This window comes from Pristis pectinata, chromosome 4 (genome assembly GCF_009764475.1).
Source record: "Pristis pectinata isolate sPriPec2 chromosome 4, sPriPec2.1.pri, whole genome shotgun sequence".
Lineage (NCBI taxonomy): Eukaryota > Metazoa > Chordata > Chondrichthyes > Rhinopristiformes > Pristidae > Pristis > Pristis pectinata.
This window is the reverse complement of record NC_067408.1, coordinates 66,972,711-66,994,658: the sequence shown is the minus strand read 5'-3', so window position 1 is coordinate 66,994,658 and position 21,948 is coordinate 66,972,711. Positions and strand designations below refer to the sequence as shown.

The 21,948-nt window shown below is 42.5% G+C and overlaps 1 protein-coding gene across 2 annotated transcripts in view; it reads left to right on the top strand.

The window, feature by feature from the left end:
- Positions 1-11,034: 11,034 nt before the first annotated feature.
- ints6 (integrator complex subunit 6) overlaps positions 11,035-21,948 on the top strand; it is an 83,836-nt gene continuing 72,922 nt past the window's right edge. Inside the window, exons 1-3 of one of the 2 annotated variants that reach the window (XM_052014195.1) lie at positions 11,035-11,580; positions 11,742-11,819; positions 15,709-15,858. In XM_052014195.1, the coding sequence (XP_051870155.1) occupies positions 11,470-11,580; positions 11,742-11,819; positions 15,709-15,858 (339 nt within the window). In that variant the 5' untranslated portion in view covers positions 11,035-11,469. The remainder of the gene's footprint in view (positions 11,581-11,741; positions 11,820-15,708; positions 15,859-21,948) is intronic. The other variant, XR_007956201.1, reaches the window with a different exon arrangement.

The window sequence follows — 21,948 nt, the reverse complement described above, 5'->3', positions numbered from 1 at the left end:
GACTGAACCGGGATCACTGGAGCTGTGAGTCAGCAGCTCCACTAGCTATTCCACTGTGTTGCCCCTATTTTGCCACTGTATTTTTGATGTGGTTACACGTTTCAGTACACGTTCCTCAGGAGAGATCAGGGTTAAGTTGAATTTGTGGATATTGCCCTTCCTACCTATTTAGCAGCAATCCAATCAAAGCTAACCAACAACTTCCCAAAGGTCCTAAAATTTGACAGTGCAAGAATGGCACGGTAGGGTGGCGGTTAGCGTAACGCTTTACAGCACCAGTGACCTAGGTTCAATTCCAGCCACTGTCTGTAAGGAGTTTGTACGTTCTCCCCATGGCTGCGTGGGTTTCCTCTGGGTGCTCTGGTTTCCTCCCACATTCCAAAGACTTACAGGTTAGGAAGTTGTGGGCATGCTATGTTGGTGCCGGAAGCATGGCAACACTTGCGGGCTGCCCCTCGAATACTACGCAAAAAGATGTATTTCACTGTGTGTTTCGATGTACATGTGACTAATAAAGATATCTTATCTTATCAAACACTTTGTAGCTGAAATGGTGGATAAATATATTCTTTCATATGCATGAAAAGGAAATTATAAAACTTGAGTATTTAAAATCATGAAGGGGAAATCAAAAAAGCTAAGGAAAATTACTGATGATACATTTCTGGTCTGTCACTACATGCTGCCTCAGGAAACAATGAATTTCAATATTAAAATCAGTACATTTTAATTTACGGGGATACAAGGGACTGCAGATCCTGGATTCGGATTCTGATTTATCTTGTGCTAACAATTGTTGTTCTTAATTAATTCAAAACCAGGAAAAAAAAACAAATGATATCTTGCACACACTTGCTCAAAGTTTATTCATTCAATAAGCATTTCACAAAAACATTTTACTCTAATCCCATTTACTCAATCCCATTTTAAAGACAAGGTAACCCATCCAACTACACATATTTCACAGAAATACAGCCTTATATAGTTCATTTTGGTATTCCAAACCTTGTACCAGTCTTTTTAAGCTGGTTTATCTGCCTACTTTGGTGCTGTCTAGAGTATCTGTGATAAACTTTTTGGGAAACTTACAAGGAATGTGGAGCTGAGTTTGTTTCTAATGCCTTTCTCATGGCTTTATCTTCTCACTATCCTTTTCTAGTTCAGGAACTGTCAAGGTTAAAGGACCCAGTTTTTCCTTTAAAGTGTATAGGGTTACCATGTTTTTGGATCAAAGTTCTTCAGTATTCACAGTTTCTGCAATAATCTGGAATATAGACATGATAGTCTGATTGAAGTGAGCCTGCCCCCTTCCACTTCATGACTCAGAGGTGGGATAAATAGCTCAGCTGATGTTCATGCATCTAGCTCAAAATGTCACTCTTTGCTGTTGGAATTCTAAGGCTGATTATAAAATAAAAGACCGAGAAGAAATGATATTCACATAAAACCCTAAAAAAGTTCTCAGCTGGGATAGAAAACTGAGGGATGGAAAGAATACAACATAAACTAATAGGATGTTTCCTGGTCTCAGGATGCACAAGTGCAAATGCAGACAAGCAAATTTGTATTTTGCTTTCAAACAATGTAGAACGTGGGACAATGCAGCTATTCAAAATTATAAAATGAAGGGACAGACCAACAATGAGCAGATAGTTTCCAGTATTTGAGGACCCATTGAAAGAAATATTTGCAGAGTGACAAAGTTTTAAATTTACTTCCAGAGTTTGTGGATGAGTCAGAGGTATATCAACATTTAAGTTTAGCTTGGATTGGAGGTTGAGAGTCAGTAAATGTGATTGTAATTGATTGCTTGTGTGAGAGTAAATGCTGACATGGTCTGGATGGGCCAAGTGTCCAGCTTCCACATTGCAAATTCTAAGAATGTCAACCATAGGGATAAAGTTTACTGATGACGAGAGCTTGGCCTTTCATTTATGATTTCTTTAATATTCATAATGATAGCTTGACCTAAATACAACAGCCTCTTTTTCACTGCTTAATCTATAAATCAAGAAATAACAAGTTCACCTCTGTGTAGTCAATATTTCCATAGTGATCTCATTGGAAGATACAAAGTCCTTTAAAAGCTTGACCGGGTGGATGCAGAGTTGATGTATCCTCTAGAACCAGGGATCACAGTCTCAAAATAAGGAGTTAGCCATTGAGCCTAGAGCTGAGAAGTAGTTTCTTCATATAGGAGGATGACTAGAGTGAGGGTAGGACTGATCAGGGATAAAAGTGGAAACATGTGCCTGGAGTCGGAAGAGATAGGGGGTGTTCTAAATGAATACTTTTCTTCAGTTTTCACCAGAGAGAGAGAGAGACGTGGACGTTTGTGAGGATGGCGTACAACAGTCCGATATGCTAGGGCATGTCGACGTGAGGAAAGAGGATGTGCTGGAACTTTTGAAAAACATTATGATAGATAAGTCACCATGTCCAGACGGGACATATCCAAGGCTTTACGGGAAGTGAGGGAAGAGATCGCTGCGCCTTTAGCGATGATCTTTGCATCCTCATTGGCCACAGGAGTAGTGCCAGATGATTGGAGGGTGGCAAATGTTGTTCCTTTGTTTAAGAAAGGAAGTAGGGATAACCCTGGGAATTACAGACCAGTGAGTCTTACTTCAGTTGTGGGCAAATTACTGGAGATGATTCTTAGAGACAGGATTTATGGGTATTTGGAGAAGCATAGGCTGATTAGGGACAGTCAGCATGGCTTTGTGAGGGGCAGGTCGTGCCTCACGAGCCTGACTGAATTCTTTGAGGATGTGACAAAGCACATTGATGAAGGTAGAGCAGTGGATGTGGTGTACATGGATTTTAGTAAGGCGTTTGATAAGTTTCCTCATGGAAGGCTCATTCAGAAAGTCAAGAGGCATGGGATCCAGGGAAACATAGTTGTGTGGATTCAAAATTGGCTCACCCATGGAAGACAGAGGGTGGTTGTAGACGGAATGTATTCTGCCTGGAGGTTGGTGACCAGTGGTGTTCCGCAGGGATCTGTTCTGGGACCCCTGCTCTTTGTGATTTTATAAATTACTTAGATGAGGATGTGGAAGTGTGGGTTAGTAAGTTTGCTGATGATACAAGGGTTGGTGGTGTTGTGGATAGTGTACAGGGTTGCTGTAGGTTACAACAGGACATTGATAGGATGCAGAGCTGGGCTGAGAAGTGGCAGATGAAGTTCAACATGTGAAGTGATGCACTGTGGAAGATTGAATTTGAAGGCAGAATACAAGATTAATGGCAGGACTCTTAGTAGTGTAGAGGAACAGAGGGATCTTGGGGTCCACTTCCATAGATCCCTCAAGGTTGCCATGCAGGTTGATAGGGCTGTTAAGAAGGCATATGGTGTGTTGGTCTTCATTAGTCGGGGTATTGAGTTCAAGAGCCACGAGGTGATGTTGCAGCTCTATAGAACTCTGGTTAGGCCACACTTGGAGTATTGTGTTCAGTTCTGGTCGCCTCATTATAGGAAGGATGTGGAAGCTTTGGAGAGGGTGCAGAGGAGATTTACCAGGGTGCTGCCTGGATTGGAGAGCATGTCTTAGGTTGAGCGAGCTGGGGCTTTTCTCTTTGGAGAGAAGGAGGATGAGAAGTGACTTGATAGAGGTGCACAAGATGATAAGAGGCATAGATCGAGTGGACAGTCAGAGACTTTTTCCCAGGGCGACAATGGCTAACACGAGGGGACATAATTTTAAGGCGATTGGAGGAAGATATAAGGGGGATATCAAGGATAAGTTCTTTACACAGAGAGTGGTGGGTGTGTGGAATGCATTGCCAGCAGAGGTTGTGGGGGCAGATACATTAGGGACATATAAGAGACTCTTGGATATTCACATGAATGATTCACATGGCTATGTGGGAGGGAAGGGTTAGATAGATCTGAGCAGGATAGAATGTCGGCACAACACTGTGGACCGAAGGGCCTGTACTGTGCTGTAATGTTCTATGTTAACCCAGAGGGTGGTGAAGCTTTGAAATTCACTACCCAAGAGGGCTGTGGAGACTCAGTCCGTGACTGTATTCAGGTCACGAGATCGATCCTCAACACCCTTCTAATTCCTCAAACAATGTCCTTCCTATTCACCACAGGTATGCTTTTTATTATTATATATTCCTCAGTTAATATATCCGAAGTCTTCACAGTTCTGAAGAAAATAATTTAGTCTAGCCAAGCGCTCCTCATCAGTAAAATTCTTTGGCCCTGGCAACATCTCCCTCTGAAATTTCCTCTGAACCTTCTTATTGGTGTTTTATACTTCAGAGTGGGATACTTGAAGTGAAAGTGGATATATTTTTGAAAAGATATAAGAATTAAGGGTCATGGGAAACAGGCTCTAAAGGGGAGTTGAGGCCTGGGGCAGATTAGCCATGATCATATTGAATGATAGGGGCAGACTTGAGGGGCCGAGCGGTCTACTCCTGCTCCTATTTACACGTTCTTTTGAATAATCAACTACAGTGTCAATTTTTCTATCATCTGCAAAGTTCTTTCTTGGCTCATTCAGTGAAGTTTAAATCACTGTAGTTACCATGACAAACAAGATCCTTGCTGAACCATATCACAACCTCCCAGTCACTAAACACTCGCCAACAATTAGCCTTTGCTATCTGCCACTGAATAAATGTTGTAACTGAATGTAAAGGTTTGCACTGTTTTATTCTTGTATATACTTTGTTTTTTATGATGAATAAAGTTTACTTTGGAATAAAAAAAATTTGTAACCAACTTGTCACATTTCCTCAAATCCTACTGTTCAGAATAGTCTTCTAAGTGGAACCTTGTCAAAATTCATGTCAACTGGTCCAAATGCACTCACATAGTCTTTGTCACCTGATCAGAGAAAAATGCAATTATTCTGTGCATGAATATTCCCAAACAAATCCATACTGACAGAATTTGATAACTATGTGCTCCTCTCAGTGATGACTTAGATTGTTCCTCAATCTTTTTCCATTAACTCTCCTTGCACTTGTAGAAGACAAGATGACCAATGATTACTTGTTCTGGAAGCCTGAACAATTAAAAGCTTACCCAACCACAGCTAATCCAGAACCAACCTTAACTGCTTTACGATATAACAAACTAAAACTTACTATTGCTCTGTTTGGGGAATAAATGTACTTGAAACTCTCAAATTATCCAGTCCAGATAGAGTACAGTGCTGGGATGGCATGGCAGGAATTGAACCAACCAGAACCCGAATGTTTTATCAGAATATACATCAGTCCTGATCTATGGAGTCATACAGTACTGACACAGGCCCCTCTGCCCACCAAGTTTGTGCTGACAAGCGACTACTGACTTGCAGTAATCTACATTCATCTCATTTTTTAAAATTCTCCCCACATTCTCATCAACTGATGAGGATGTGGAGGCTTTGGAAAGTGTACAGAAGAGGTTTACCAGGATGCTGCCCGGATTAGAAGGTATGAGCAATAAGAAGTTGGAGAAACTTGGGTCATTTTCTCTTGGGCATCGGAGGTTTGGGGGAGACCTGATAGAAATTTATAAAATTATGACAGGCATAGATAGGGTAGATAGTCAGAATCTTTTCCCAGGGTAGAAACGAGAAGTACTAGGGGACATGCATTTAAGGGAGGGGGGAAAGTTTAAAAGAGATATGCGAGACACTTTTTTTTACGCAGAGAGTGGTGGGTGCCTGGAACAGGCTGCCGGGGGAGTGGTGGAAGCAGATATGATAGTGGCATTTTGGAGGCTGTTAGATAGACACATGAATATGCAGGAAATGGAGAGATATGGATCATGTGCAGGCAGAAGAGATTTAGTTTAATTTGGCATTGTGTTTGGTACAGACGTTGTGAGCCGGAGGGCCTGTTCCTGTGCTGGACTGTTCTATGTTCTACGTAATTCCCACTGTCCCCCAAGATTAAACCACTCATCTATACACTAGCGTCAATTTACAGTAGCCAATTAATCTACTGACCACACGTCTTTGGGACGTGAGAGTACCTGGAGGAAACCCACACGGTCACAGAGAGAATGTGCAAACTCCACAGAAACAGCACCAGAGGTCAGGATTAAACCCAGGACTCCTGGAGGCATAAGCTCCATGAGCTGCGTCACTGCTAAGACAGGTCCCATCAGGCTGGTCTAGCTCCTTCTTCCTTTTAAATGGAAGTATCACTAGCAGTCTTCCTGTCGATTGGCCAACAAATTTTCAGCATAAGAGGATTGTAAAATGGTGATTGGTGTCTCCACTATTTCCTTCATTTCTTCTCCAAACAGGCTTAATTTTTTTCTTGGCTTATTTTTAAAGATGCAAAAAGTAGATCCAAAATTGGCTTGCCTGTAGAAAGCAGAGGGTTGTGGTGGAGGGAGTGCATTGACATTGGAGGGCTGTGACTAGCAGTATCCCACAAGGATCAGTTCTGAGACCTCTACTTTTCGTGATATTTATTAATGACTTGGATGAGGGGGTAGAAGGGTGGGTTAGCAAGTTTGCAGACGACACAAAGGTCGGTGGTGTTGTGGATAGTGTGGAGGACTGTCAAAGATTGCAGAGGGATATTGATAGGATGCAGAGCTGGGCTGACAAGTGGCAGATGGAGTTCAAAACGGAGAAGTGTGAGGTGGTACACTTTGGAAGGACAAACTCCAAGGCAGAGTACAAGGTTAATGGCAGGATTCTGGGTAGTGTGGAGGAGCAGAGGGATCTGGGGGTTCATATCCACAGATCACTGAAAGTTGCCTCACAGTTGGATAGGGTAGTTAAGAAAGCTTATGGGATGTTAGCTTTCATAAATTGTGGGATTGAGTTTAAGAGTCACAAGGTAATGATGCAGCTCTGCAAAACTCTGGTTAGACCACACTTGGAGTACTGTGGCCAGTTCTGGTCACTTCATTATAGGAAGGATGTTGGAAAGGGTGCAGAGGAGATTTACCAGGATGCTTCCTGGTTTGGAGAGTATGGATTATGAGGAGAGACTAAGGGAGCTAGGGCTTTACTCTTTGGAGAGGAGGATGAGGGGAGAAATGATAGAGGTATACAAAATATTAAGAGGAATAGATAGAGTAGACAGCCAGCGCCTCTTTCCCAGGGCACCAATGCTCAATAAAAGAGGGCATGGCTTTAAAGTAATGGGTGGGAAAACCAAGGGAGATATCAGAGGGAGGTTTTTTACCCAGAGAGTAGTTGGGGCATGGAATGCGCTGCCTGGGGTGGTGGTGGAAGCAGGTACATCGGTCAAATTCAAGAGATTGTTAGATAAGCATATGGAGGAATTTAAAATAGGGGGATATGTGGGAGGAAGGGGTTAGATAGTCTTAGGCGAGGTTTAAAGGTCAGCACAACATGGTGGGCCAAAGGGCCTGTATTGTGCTGTACTGTTTTATGGTTCTATGCCAAAACTCTTAATATTCCTCCTCCCTCAGTGGCCACCCCGCTCTCTGGGGCAGGACTATTTCACCGTCTGGGAGTCAAAAAGCAAAATACTGCAGAAACTGGAAATCTGAAATAAAAACAAAGTGCTAGAAGTACTCATCAGGTCAACCAGCAGCTGTGGAGCAAGAAATAGAGTTGATGTTTTAGGTGACAGCCTTTCATCAGGATGTTGTTCTTAGTTGTTTTGCTGCTGTGTTCCCTGGGGTTGGGCTGTGGATCACGGTCAGTGGCAGAAGTGAGGGGAGGGGGATGTGGTAGGGAGCAGCAGGCAGCTGAGGAGTTAAAGGAAATGGGTGGATACAGCGAGGGCTACTGTCAGTGGTAGCAGCGAGGGGAGGGGAGGAGGAGCTTACCCACCTCAGAAACCAGCAACAGACTTGGAGCTAATGTCATGATTCAGGGGTATTCAAGATTTAGAAAGGACTGGCAGATAGGAGAAAGAGGTATGGTAGCATTGCTGTTTAAAGAAATTAATGCAACAGTGAGGAAGGATATAGATGAAATGAAATCTGAGCTAATAAACACTCAAGCTCAGAAAACACATGTGGGAGTCTTGGTGATATTAGGGATGGCAATAGACAGGAAATCAGCGGTGTATGCAATAAGGGTGCAATTATAATCAAGGGTGACTTCAATCTACACATAGATTGGGCTAATCAAAGTAAGTACCAATATCGTGCTGGAGGAAATCCTGGAGGAATATCAGATGGTTTTCTGGACCAATACAATGAGGAATTAGCTAGGGAACAAGCCATCCAGAATAGGTGTTGTGTAATGAGAAAGGTTTAATTAGCAATCTTGTTGTGCAAGGGCCCTTGGGTTAAAGCAACCATAATATGATAGAATTCTTCATTACGATGGAGAGTGACATAGCTGTATCGAAAGCAAAGGAGGACCAAGGGACTAATTAAGAGGGGGGAAAATAGATCATGCAGGGAACATAAAAACTGGCTTCAAAATATTAGTGAAGACAAATGTAGTCCCCTTAGAGTCAGAAACAGGGGAATGTATAATGAGGAACAAAGAAATGCCAGAAAAAAAGTCAACAAATATTTTGGTTCTGTCTTTACAAAGAAGGACATAAGCAACCTCCCAGAAATGTTAGGGAACCTTCGATCGAGTGAAAGGAAGGAAATGCAGGTAATTAGCATTAGTAAGGAAATTGTATTAGGGAAATTGATGGAATTGAAGGCCAAAAAATCCCAGGGCCTGATAATCTGCATTCCAGAGAATTTAAGGAAATGGTCCCGAAAAGAGTGAATGCATTGGTGGTCATTCTCCATCAGTCTTTAGACTCTGGATCCATTCCTACAGATTGGAGTGAAGCTCATGTGATTCTACTGATCAAAAAAGGAGGAAGAGAGAAAATGGGAATTATCAACTGGTTAACCTGAAATCAGTAATGAGGAAGACACTAAGAGTCTGTTACTAAAGGTGTAATTATTTGGAAAACTGTGAGAGGATCAGACAAAGTCAGCATGGATGTATGAAAGGCAGATCATACTTATACTTTAGTAATTTACTGGAATTTTTAGAATGTAACTAGTGGAGTGGATGGGAAGAACCAGTGGATGTTGTGAATTTGGATTTATTGAACACCTTCAACAGGGACCCAGAGAAAAAATTAGTGTGCAAATTTAAAGCACATGGGATTGGGAATAATTTACTGACATGGATAGAGAAATGGTTGGCAGACTGGAAACAAAGAGCAGGAATAAACAGGTCCTTTTCTATGTATCAAGCAGTGACTAGTCGGGTACGACACAGTTCAGCTATTCACAATACATAGCAATGATCTAGATGAGGGAATCAAGTCTCTTTGAGTTTTTGGATCACACAAAGATGGGTAGGAGTGGGAGCTTTGAGGAGGATGCAGAGGATCCAGGTTAATTTGGACAGGTTGAGTGAGGGGGCAAATGCACGGTAGATGTTGTACAATGTGGATAAATGTGAGATTATCTGCTTTCGTTGCAAAAACAGGAAGTTATCTAAATGACGAGATTAGGAAAGGAGGATCTGTAACAAGACTTGGGTCCCTTGTATGCCAGTGGATAAAAATAAGCATACAGGAGCAACAGGTGACTAAGAAGGAAAATGACATGTGGGCCTTCAAGAGTGAGAGGAATTGAGTACAGGAGTGGGATGTCTCACTACAATTGTACAGGGCCTTGGCGAGACCATGCCTTGAGTACTGTGTGCAGTTTTTGTCTTCTTATCTGATAAAGGATGTTCTTACTGTGGAGGGAGTGCAGTGAAGGTTCACCAAAGTGATTCCTGAGATGGCAGAGCGATATATGAAGAGAAATTGAGATGATTGAGCTTCTATTTACTAGAGTTTAGAAGAATGAGAGGGGATCCTAATGCCACTGGACAGAACAGATGCAGGATATTATAGAAATGCAGAAAATGGGGGAGACAGCTCAAAGATACAGGGTACAGTCACTTAGGACTGAGATGAAGAGAAATTCCTTCCCCCAGGGAGTGATGAACCCGTGGAATTCTCCACCTCAGAAAACTGAGGCCAAGTCATTAAATATATTCAAGAAGGAATTTTGTTCAAAAGGCGAAACAGATCAATTGATATGGGAGAAAGCAGGAACAGGGGACTGAATATGAGTGACCAGGCATGATCATGTGGTGAACCAGGCTCCAAGGGCCAAATGGCATACTCCTGCTCTAGTTATCCAAGTTTTTATTCCTATGCTGCACTCCCAGAGCCTGGGTTGTGGCGAGAGCTACTTCACTGCTCTGACCCCCCCACTGTGGGTAAGAAGCTGCTTCATTGCCCGGGACTGGGTTGCGGATCAGTTGCTTCATTGCCCGGGACTGGGTTGCGGATCAGTTGCTTCATTCCCTGGGACTGGGTTGCGGATCAGTTGCTTCATTGCCCGGGACTGGGTTGCGGATCAGTTGCTTCATTGCCCGGGACTGGGTTGCGGATCAGTTGCTTCATTCCCTGGGACTGGGTTGCGGATCAGTTGCTTCATTGCCCGGGACTGGGTTGCGGATCAGTGGCTTCATTCCCTGGGACTGGGTTGCGGATCAGTTGCTTCATTGCTCGGGACCGAGTTGCGGATCAGTTGCTTCATTGCCCGGGACTGGGCTGTGGGTGAGAGCTGCTGTGCTCCCTGTGGCAAGGCTGTGTGTCAGAGCTACTGCATCCCCTGTGACCGTCAATAGCAAAGTTCCCACTCTGGCCTCATCAAACAACTCAGAACCCACACAGCCAGAGCGGAAGCAAGGCATCCCTGATCCCGAGAGATTGCCTGAGAAGGAGAAAGGTTCCCGGGAGCCAGACACCCCCCCACACGGGGCACAAGCCCGCGTCTCGGCGCCCTGGCCCAGCGCGCACGCGCGGAAATCCGGGCGTTTTGGAAGGCTGGCCATTTGAAAATAGCCACGCATGCGCATAGGGGAAGGCTGACGTGTGCGGCCCTCGCCCGCATGCGCGCGGAGAGACCCGTCGCCGTTCCCCACCCCCACGGCTGGGGCGGCGTGTCGTAATATGCAAACGAAGGGGGCCGCCCGCGACCAATGAGGGACGGCGGCGGCCGCGCGTCACGTGGGTCCGTGGAGGAGGGGGCGGGGAATCAAAACGAGAAGCAAAGTTGTGCCGAGCGGCATTTAAGAGAGGGACAGACACACGGGCGGGCAAGGCAGAGAGCCGGGGCTGTTAGCTAGCGCGGTGTGTGCGTGTGGCGGGGCGTGGGAAGCGGCCCCAGAGCTCGTAGGGGGGGGAAGGGGTTGGGGGTAAAGGTGACAGACAGGCAGACACAACAGAGCCGAGACCCCCCACACCCGCAGCCCCCTTTCCTCCATTGCCACCTCTTCCCCCCACCCCCCCCTTCAAACTTCAGCGGTCGGTGTCCAGTTGAGTGGAGATTCGAGGCTTATTTGCTCACCCCACCTTCCCACCCCCCCCTCCCTCCCCAACCTCGAGTGCAAGCCCCCTTCCACCAGACGCCTGCCCAGGGGGTTCTGGTGACAGCACATTGCCCCCTCCCTCCCTCTATCACCCTACCCCAGGTTGACCCCCTAAATACCCCCCTCCACCATGCCCATCTTACTTTTCCTCATAGACACGTCCGCCTCCATGAGCCAGCGCACCCATCTGGGCACCACCTACTTGGACATAGCCAAAGGCGCGGTTGAGACCTTCATGAAGGTAAAAAAAAAGGAATTAAAAAGCAATGGGAGTTTTTATTTAAAAAAACGGGTTGGGAGACAGGCCTCAGGCCCCGCAGTGGCGCTGGTGGTTGATCCTCTAACTTGTCTCCTCTCTCTCTTCTCCCTCCCCCCACCATCTTATTCCCCGTCTCTACACAGCTGCGGGCCCGCGACCCTGCCAGCCGCGGGGACAGGTACATGTTGGTGTCGTTCGATGAGCCGCCCTACGGTATTAAGGTAAAACCCGTGCCCTGGCGCTAACGTTTGAGGAGGGGAGGAGAGGAGAGGGGAGGGAAGGGGGGTGGGGGTGGGAGAGAGAGAGAGAGATCGATCTGCCTTTATTGAGCTGTGTGTGAAGGGGATGGGGAGGGTTGTGGCCGCCGCTCCGCCAGGGCACCTCAAACATGGCCGACTTCTTCCTGTGAGGCTCGGCTGCAGCTGCCGGGCCCGGGGGAGACGGCCGATACGCCGCCTCGTTTCACAAAACAGGTTGGGGTGGGTGGGCAGGGGAGGGAGCTGATGGGAAGGAGCTAACTTGGGTAGTTTCAGAACACCCCCCCCCCCCCACCTCCTTCTCCTCCTTCTCCTCCTCCCCCCCGCTTTGTACTGGATGTGAAGTCGGTACACTCCCCGGTGATTCATTTTCAGAAGGATGTTGTTTGGTAGGCTTGCTCCGTAAGAGGAAAGGGCGGTCTTTGTCAAATACCCAAACTTGCTCCTTTAAGGGGGCGGGCAGCCCGAGTCAAATGCCCAGAGCAGACTTGCTGCTTAAAGGGGAAAGCCACCTATGAAACATTAATTATTTGCTTGGGGTACTTCGACACACCACATAGCTACTGATACGAAGGACAACAGGGGCATGGGATCACCACCACCACCAGCGGGCAGCCCTCCCAGTAACACACCATAATGACTTGGGAATATTAATAGCTTTTTGTTCTTCACTGATCTTTATCCTGAAAGTCCCCTCTCAATAGCAGATGTGAACACTTTCCCCAGAAGTCTCACAGTAGTACAAGGTAGTGACTCACTACTATCCATCACCTTGGGGGTTTAATTGGGGATTGCTCTGTTAACATCCTTAAATAAAATCAAGTGCCCAAATACTCCTTAAAAGGGCAAGGCAATCTGAATCAAGTGCTGAGATTTGCTCCTGAAAATTTAATAGTAATCTTGTTAAATTGACTTTATTTAAAATGTCTTTTTCCAATTTTAGGTAACAACAACCTAGCACCTTTAATGGAGCTGAATGTCTCAAGGCAACTCGCAGAAGTGTTGTCAAACAAAATCTGGCACTGAACTGCACACGACTAAAAGCTTGGTCAAAGGACTAAATTTTGAGGAACATTTTGTATGAGGAAAAAGTAGTTTCTGAGCCTTTGGGGCAGGTTTACAGAATCTTGGGTCACGGCACCTGAGTGATGGAACTGTTGAATTCCGAGATGATCCAGAGGTCAGAACTGCTGTAGTACTGGAGGAGATTACCAAGAGGATTAACATCATGGAGTGATTTCTTTTTGGAGGAGGAGGGGGTACAGTTTCCCTGGGAACTACTGTAGGCTAGCAAGCACTCAGGTGTGGTGCAAGTTGGTGGAATTTGGATACAGGCAGCAGAGTTTTGGATGGCATCTTTGTGAAAAGTAGGAGAGAGGCAGCCAGCCAGGAGTGTGTTGGAATAGTTCAGGATTCTGAATATACGGATGGGGTTTTTGGGAGTAACTGGACTGAGAAATAAGCAGACAGTATAAGGTGGAGCTAGGTCCCCAAATGGAATGGATAGGTGGTCTAAAGCAGATATGGAGAAGTATGACGTCAAGGTTGTATATAGGCTAGATAAATTTGAATTGAATGCTGGAGAAATGATGGAATTGGTAGTTGAGGGACTGAATTTGTATTGGTTAATCCTTGTGTGGCTGAATGGTTACTTCCAGTGGCCATAATTATTGATTGCCACAGCCATATCCAAAAACACATCAATTTCTATTGGAACACTGACAGTTTTTTTCTTTAATCTATTCTTGGTGCAGCTGAGGTAACCAGATAGGTTAGTGAACCAGCTGAGTTTCTGCAACGGTCCATTTGTTTCTTTGTCAACATAGCTGGTACCAGATAATTAATTATATTCAAGTATTCCAGCCACTTTGATGGGGTTTGGGTTTGTCTCTGGATCATTAACCCTGATCTTGGATTGATGGTCCAGTAACATAAACACTGTGCTCCCATAGCCTGCACCACCCCCCCCTTCCCCCTTAGTTTCAATTTTCCAAATCTGGTGTATAGTAGTGGATACAGAGAAGTTGACCTGAGCCAAATTTTGGAAGGCTGCAGTGACTGTCTTTAGTCCCTGTTACAGACTCTGATGCTGTGGACTCCATCTCTGGCAAGATTCCCTGGCATGTGTTTAAATCTAAGCCAATATGTTTGCTGCCTTTGCCATATATGACTTTAAGTTGAGGTATCATTTAAGATATCCTGTTTCCACCTTCGTAACATGGCCTGCCTCTGTCCCAATGCTCTTGAAACCCTCACTTCTGCCTTTGTTAATCCAGAATGATGTCAGCTAGCAGTGTGTTGAAATAACCATTTTTCTGAACTCCGTAAACTTAAGGTCATCCAAAACTCTTAATTCACATTGTTTCAGATTCCAGCATCTGCAGTCTTTTTTGACTTAATTCACATTGACCTGTTCATCCGTTATCTCCAGGTCTACTGACCCTCATTGTCTTCCAATTAGGCAGAGCCTCAATTTTCAAAATTCTCATCTTTGTTCATGGCCATGTCTATTAGAGATCTTCTTCAGCTCTCTGAAATCTGTGCTTAATTTGTTTTTTGGTTTTTGATCATCTCTGATCATTGCAGAGGGTGCTAAAGCTCTCCCTGAAGACCAAAGCATTTCATCGTTAAGCCCTCTGCCTCTCAGTTCAGGAAAAATAAATCTATGAAAAAGCTTTTGGTTATCTGCCTGAATGTGATTGTGCCAAATTTTGTTTATAAAACTCCTGTAAATTGACTTGGGATGTTTTATTCCACCCATTTAAATTGGGTGGTTGTTTATTGAATTGGTGCAGTGAAATGATCTGTGAAGGGATAGCATAAAACAACATGCTGCTGAATTTTCATCTCAGCCATGTTTGGAAAACATTGATTAGTTTTATTGTAGAGAGGAGGTGGTGGGAAGGCAGTAGAGTCAGAGAGATACAGCATGGAAACAGGTCCTTCATCCCACTGAGTCTGCAATTACTATCAACCATCCATTTACACCAATCAAACATTAATCCCATTTCTTATTCTCCCCACATTCTCATCATTTCTCCGTAGATTCTACCACCCACCTACACATAAGGGGCAATTTACAGTGGTTAATTAACCTACCAACCTGCAGATGTTGGGATGTGGGTGGAAACCGGAGCACCCACAGGAAACCCACATGCTCACAGCATGTCAGGAATGAACCCATGTCTGAAGCAGCACTTCAACTTGCTGCATCACTGTGCTGCCTGTAATTTGAGGGGAAATTGGGTATTTATAAGTGGTTATGCACTAATCTCCTTTAATCCAGACTGAGGTGCTTCAAGATCACTGTTTTGGAGGGGTATGTTGTTGAACCAATGGGATAGGTATCCATGGATTTTTGTTAAAAATGCTCTTGTGTACATATTACATTAGCAAATCTCAGCCTAGACTGAGAGCAGTCCTGAGTCCTGGATAAAATTGGCTGCCCCTTTACCTCTTACCTTTTTTGTGCTGAAGCTGAATGGATTACATTGAGCTACAATTTTTCTTGAGGCCATATTCTTCAACACTCATTGTCAAAGCTCAGGCTATTTGGGTGAGGTGCATGTCGGTATCAGCTCTGCAGCTCTATTCCCATTTCAAGAGTCGGTGCCTTTGCCAAATAAAATGAAATGAAGCCTGGCACTGTAGAGATTCTATTAAAATATGGCAATTTTTTAAAACTTTCATATTGTGAAGTTACTAATCTCATATACATTTTCATGCTTTCTCTGTTGACATCTTATTAAAATGACCTGCGGAAGCTGTCTCCATGCAACAAGTGATGAAAGAATTGGAAGGATTTCTGAACAGGAAACGAGAGAGAACATGACTGAAATATTTTATTTTTCAGGCTGGCTGGAAGGAAAACCATGCAACGTTCATGAATGAATTGAAAAATCTTCAAGCTGTAGGACTGTCAACCCTTGGCCAGTCTTTAAGGACATCCTTTGATTTATTAAATTTAAATAGATTAGTTACTGGAATAGACAACTATGGGCAGGTATGTTTAACAGAAATAGTTCTACAAAATATATCATAAAACCTCTATCTACACAGAGGTACAATTAAAAAAAAAAATTCCTACAACCATTCCTTTCACAGTTACAAATCAAGAAACCACATGGACATGTGATATTGGGGTATGTTTGGGTAGTTAAGTGACTGAATTTCCCTTGTGCTCCACCACCAGCCTAGTGGCCTAGTATTTTCCAGACAAAATGGCTAGATCTTTAAGCCTGACTCCTCTCAGCCGAAGTTTTTGATGTGACACTCCCTGTGGGTAAAAGGGTCACTTCATCTTAATTGCAGTGTTCCAATCTATGCTAAAGAGTTAAGTACCAGGAAAGCAGAATGCTGCACTAGTAAGTTTTCACACAAGTGGTTAGTTGTTAGTTTTTCTGAGGAATTGTTCATATTCCTGGAATGCCTCTTGGGTTATCAGAAAACCTATGGATTCCCTGGGGTTTAGGGAATCCATAGGTTTTCATCCAGTGAGTAACCAGCCCATAGATCAAAAAGATTGACTCTTGGGTTGTAAGCTGTACAGTGTACTGGCCAAAAGCATTGTGATTGGGCTTCACTGATCTCCCCACTCCAGTAGCTGGATAGCACATTGATCTTTGCTGTTGGAGCAAATGCATTAATGGCTACTTGGGAATGTTACTGAAGACCACTGCTGGCAACAATGGAAAAGCACCCAAGCAAAAACTCTTCGAGAGTGGGGAAGCAAAATATAATGCATATTGAATGTGTCAGATCACCTTGAAAGTAGTGAATTTTCTAGAAGTATAAAAGTTCAAAACTTGAAATTATATGATATGTTAATTTTAAAAATAATTCTTTATATACAATTGGAAATGGGAAATTATAGAGTTATACAGCATGGAAACAGGCCCTTTGGCCCAACTGGCCCATGCCAACCAAGATGCTCCATCTGAGCTCGTCTCATTTGTCAGTGTTTGGCCCATATTCCCCAAGTACATTTCATAAGTGTCTTGTTACACCATGGTTTTTACAACTTTTTCTTGGGCCTGGTGAAGATTGAGTGTGTGATGTGTGATTTTTGTTTTATTCCCATTAACTTCCTGGTCTCCTAAGCTGTATGTTCTGAGCTCTAGAAAAGGATGCATGGCAATATAGGTGCCTGATGCTTACTGTGGCCAGCAAGTGTACACAGAAATTGAACGCATCCCAAATATGTAACAGTGCTGATTATTTTTGTCTCTTCATTGACTTAACACCGTGCCTCTGTTGATCTGCATCCGATGGCAATGCTGAGCTGTTTTAATCAAAAGCACATGTTCTGAGGTTGGCATTGAAATCAGTATCACACTATTAAAGTATTGTGCTCCTGGGTTGATTGAAGTCTGAACAACAACAGCCTGGGTGGAGGGGGAGGAAATCATTGTATATAATGTTTCCAAGCATGAAAATTTTAGATGTCCCAAATATTTCAGCTGCCTTTGGGACATTTTTTATCAATGCATGAACCATTCTACTTGATTTGTGTTCATGATCTAGCTAAAGTAGGTGTGCATATTTGTACATTCGGATCTGCTGTATTACTAATGCTTGATTACCTTTTCAGCTTGAAAGATACTTGGGCTAACTTATCTGGTGTTCAATTGGGGATGGATTTGATTAAAAGCATGTGGGTCTCTTTGTTTCTGATATAAGTGACAGAACTTATTTTGTAGTTTATATCATGAATATACTCTTAAGTATTTTGACCTTTAAACATTCCTCTGAAAACATACAAAATAAGACAAAACATTTATTTATGAAAGACTAATTTAAAGGACAGTTATTCCTTTGGCAAACAACCCTTTTAGAAAGGGTTGAATTTGTTTCACCAGACCACCTGGGGTATTCACTAAGTAAGAGTGAGCTATGTTTGACTCAGCATCAAGTTCCAAAGGCAATAGGACAGTGTCTGAACAATTCTGTGCTGATCCTCATCAAAGCAGTCTTTGAAAATGGGAGTTGAAATTTTCTTCAGAACTTTAAAGTTCTTCCTGTCTCGGCACTTGTAAATTGTGCTCTGTTGATACTCCTGGTTGGAGTCTAGAGCTGGCCAATGCTGCCTAATGGATGATTAACTCGGAAGGGTTATTTAAGGATTAAAAAAAACACATTTCCTCTGTGTTTGACCCTACCCTCTGGCCTGAAAGTTTAACCAAGCTGAGATTTACAAAACTTCTGCTTCATACCATGCTACCTTGTCTACAATCGTCAATAATTGTATGTTGTATTTATATGGATTTGAAAGAAAATTCTTGCGTAACATTTAATAATTTTTAATCCCGAGGTTTGCAGAAGGCAAAGATGAACAATCATTGCTCTAGTCTCCTTGCTCAACTAAAGAACAATTTTAAACTGAGTAATTTTCATCAAATTACATACTTTCATTTTTGTAAGATAGGGCTTCCTTTCAAATATTCTGCAGTGAGCCAAGCAATACTTGGACCTGAAGCATGTGCTCTCCAGTACCTTGGCCAAGTAGCCATTTTAAATGAGAGCCTTATTCAATGAGTGATCAATTCTGAAATTGATCCAATGTTTGTCCCAACAGAGAGTGACAGAGGCTGACGGGAGTGGGGTGCTCATCTCAGCCAAGTGGCTCATTGTCATCTGGATGGCTCAGCTGTTTACCAAAATCTTATTTTGAGAAGAGTCAAATAGGATGGCTATGTGTCCATACTCCAGCAGACTGTCATTTGTACAGCAATGAAGTCAATTTTACTTGGGCAAGAGCCTGCTTTTGCCATTCTTTAAACAGATACAACAAAAAAAGTACAGCCTCTTCCGTTTAAAAAGCAGAAGAATCTAGTAAGTGGCAGGTAGTTGCTTACAAATTGTGTATATTAAAAATCCATCTGAGTCACTGAGAGTAATATGGCCAAAATTTTCCAGTTGTCCGCAGTCTGCCTGGAAATGGCACTGCCAGTACATAATAGTATTCAGATTAATCATTTGTATCAATTAGGCAAAGTTTACAACATTGTGCAAGAAAGATCAATGCATCTGATTTTGTATTAACAGTCTCGTTAAGTCCCTCTGAAGTTCTGTTAGTGATTGCTTGTCTGTAGTTTGAATAGAATGTTTCTCCAGTGATAAATAATGATAGTTTGATCATATTTAAGAATAATGTGCCATAGCTGGACAAGGCTTATTTATATATAATAAAACAAGTTGTTGGTATGATGCACTCATTGGGGATTTAAATTTGGGTTCTCAAAAAGGATGATGACAAGCCCTTGATCATTAGTCGCTGACTTGATTTGAACATAATTCCAAAACTATGCCCAGCCAGAAATATGTTCAACTATTTCTAGTTTTTGGCCCAATTACAACATTGAAGTACTTGTACCTGATATTGAATGAACCTTTCAATATTCAGCAACTTGGAATTTTCACCCATTTAAATAATGTTTGGAGAATGCACAGATTAAAATTTGATTTAAGTTGTTACAGGATTAGGAACAATTAGAAAATGACTTTAAAGATGACTCTGGTTCATTGGTCTGCCAGATGTCTATTAAATGAGGGTAAATCAAAATCCCACTTTGCTTCTGTGGTTCAACTGATCTCTGGCTCGGGCAGGGTTCCATTGTGGATCCATGCAAGGGTTCATGAATGTGGATGTCTGACAGCCTGGACATTGTGCTGAGTGGTGAAAAAAATCAGTTGAATTGCCTCCTTATACTGACACCTGTATAATTGCCAATTGCAGCTTAAGAGCAAATTTTGTTCTGTGCTGAACAATTTGGGGCTCTTCACCACTGACCTTGTCTCTGGCAGTTTCTTAGTCTTTTCTCATTTGTATGGCGTTTCTGTGCAACTTTAACTGTATTTTGGGCCTTACTACAGGTCACTTAACTACACTTCCATGAAAAATAAATCATAAAATAGACAAGGTAGAAGTAAAAGATTGCAACCCCTTTAGTTGACATGGGTATAAAGCAGTGCTATAACTGGCACTCTTGCAATATGTTTCAATTGGTCTCCACTTCAAGCTTCATTGTGACAAAACAAAGTCGGTAATTGTGAAACAGATAACCATGTCACTTCTCGCCATTTTTGCCTTTTACGTGGAAGTTTATTAACTGAAGGTGCATTTTGTAGAACTTGCAGTGTGCATATAATTCAAGAAATAATAGACCTAATTATTTCATCTGCAAACCAATATTAGTATTCCAAAGAAGCATAAAATCATAGAAAGTATAGCACAATACAGGCCCTTTGGCCCACAATGTTGTGCTGACCTTTAAACCTCACCTAAGACTATCTAACCCCCCCACATATACCTCTATTTTAAATTCCTCCATATGCTTATCTAGCAAACTCTTGAATTGGACCAATGTACCTGCCTCCACCACCGCCCCAGGCAGTGCATTCCATGACCCAACCACTCTCTGGGTAAAATTTCTTGGGAAGAACCGTAGTATTAAATTGGCACATATAGCTGAGATATGAGTTTTTATTTCCTAAGAATGAAGATCAATTGATGGTTTTGAATGCCATTTTTTTTAGCTTGTTGCACTTTTACTAGCTTCACACAATCCTTGTCAAAAGTACAGAAATCACCTTTTAGGTTGCCTCCGTTACTACAGAAATTTGAGCTTTATTACATGATGTGAATGACTGACTTGAATCAGGGCACAGATGCAGTTCAATGATTAGAATTAATTGTACAGGTTAATGTAGTATAATACCTTCCAAGTCTCTCACGACCCTGGCTTGGGAGAATATTGATAATTACTTAAAGCCACAGGGTCAGAGTCCTGGGATCCCTGATCATAAAATGTGCAAGTTTCTGCACAGACTGCAATGATGCAAACAGCTGACCTTATTACCACCATCTTGAATAGTTGGATATGGACAATACATCTGGCATTGTCATTAACACCTGGTTTCAGCCAAAAATCTAAATGTAGGAAATAGTCAGATTTTAAATGCAGCAGTAAGTGTAATTTCTCCAGCTTTCTAACTTTAATAAATTCTAAATAGATACCAAATATTTTAAAGGGGGATTGAGACAGGGAACAAAGCTTTTAGAACAAATACCCATACTGTGATTTGATTGATAAATCTTTAAAAACTCTGAGTTAACTTTTGATTTAAGCAGTATCATATTATGACAACTTCATATGAGTGGCTTGTGAACCAAAAGATGTACATTTGTTGATACATCTTTTGTATCAAAAAGGAAAAAAAAAGCTGTATTTTGGTACAGATTGCATGTCTATTCAGATGGCAACATTTCTTCTTTTTCCAACAGGAATTCTGAACATCGTGGCATTAGAATTCCTGCAAGTTATTTACCTATACAGTGGAATAAGTTTATCACTGTTTTTGTATTGTGAAAACTATTGCTTTTCAATTTCTTCAATCTAAAAAAAAATTAATGTAATTGTATTCTCAAACTTAGATTCCAGGAATTTGAATCAGGTCACAAAAACATCTGTATTCTAGTTTGGGGTTGACGATTTAGAGTTTGAGTTATTGCTTTATTATTAATTGTTTCATTCTTTGGTATGACAGGCATTATTGTCTAAATAACTCTTCATTACCGATGCAATAATGGAATAAGACACATTCCCCTCTGTCCCTTCCCAACTGCATGTTATCATGCAAATCTATACTGATATAGATATTGTGATCTTTACGAAAGGTGGAGCAGGCGAGAAGGGCCAGATAGCCTACCCCTATGTTTTTTTATCAGGATATGAAATAGAGGCAGATGTGTTAATGGTTTTCAATGATAACCAACCATAATTACTCCTACCCTAGTTAGCCATCTTGGATGTTCCAGACTATTGTGACATAATTACTGTTGCTGTGATGAGATCAGCTAACTGCGAAAGAGAATAGAATTTATCTGGGAACACTTAGCATCTCGGGTAGCGTCTCTGAAAATGGAAACTGTCAGTGTTTCAGGTCCGAGACCCTTTGTCAGAACTGGGAAAGACTTTAAAAACATTAATTTTAAGTGTTAATTTTTATCTCCTTTCCCACTTCTGATGAAGAGTAGCTGACCTGAAATTGTAACTCTGTTCCCACAGATGCTGCCTGACCTGCTTATTATTTC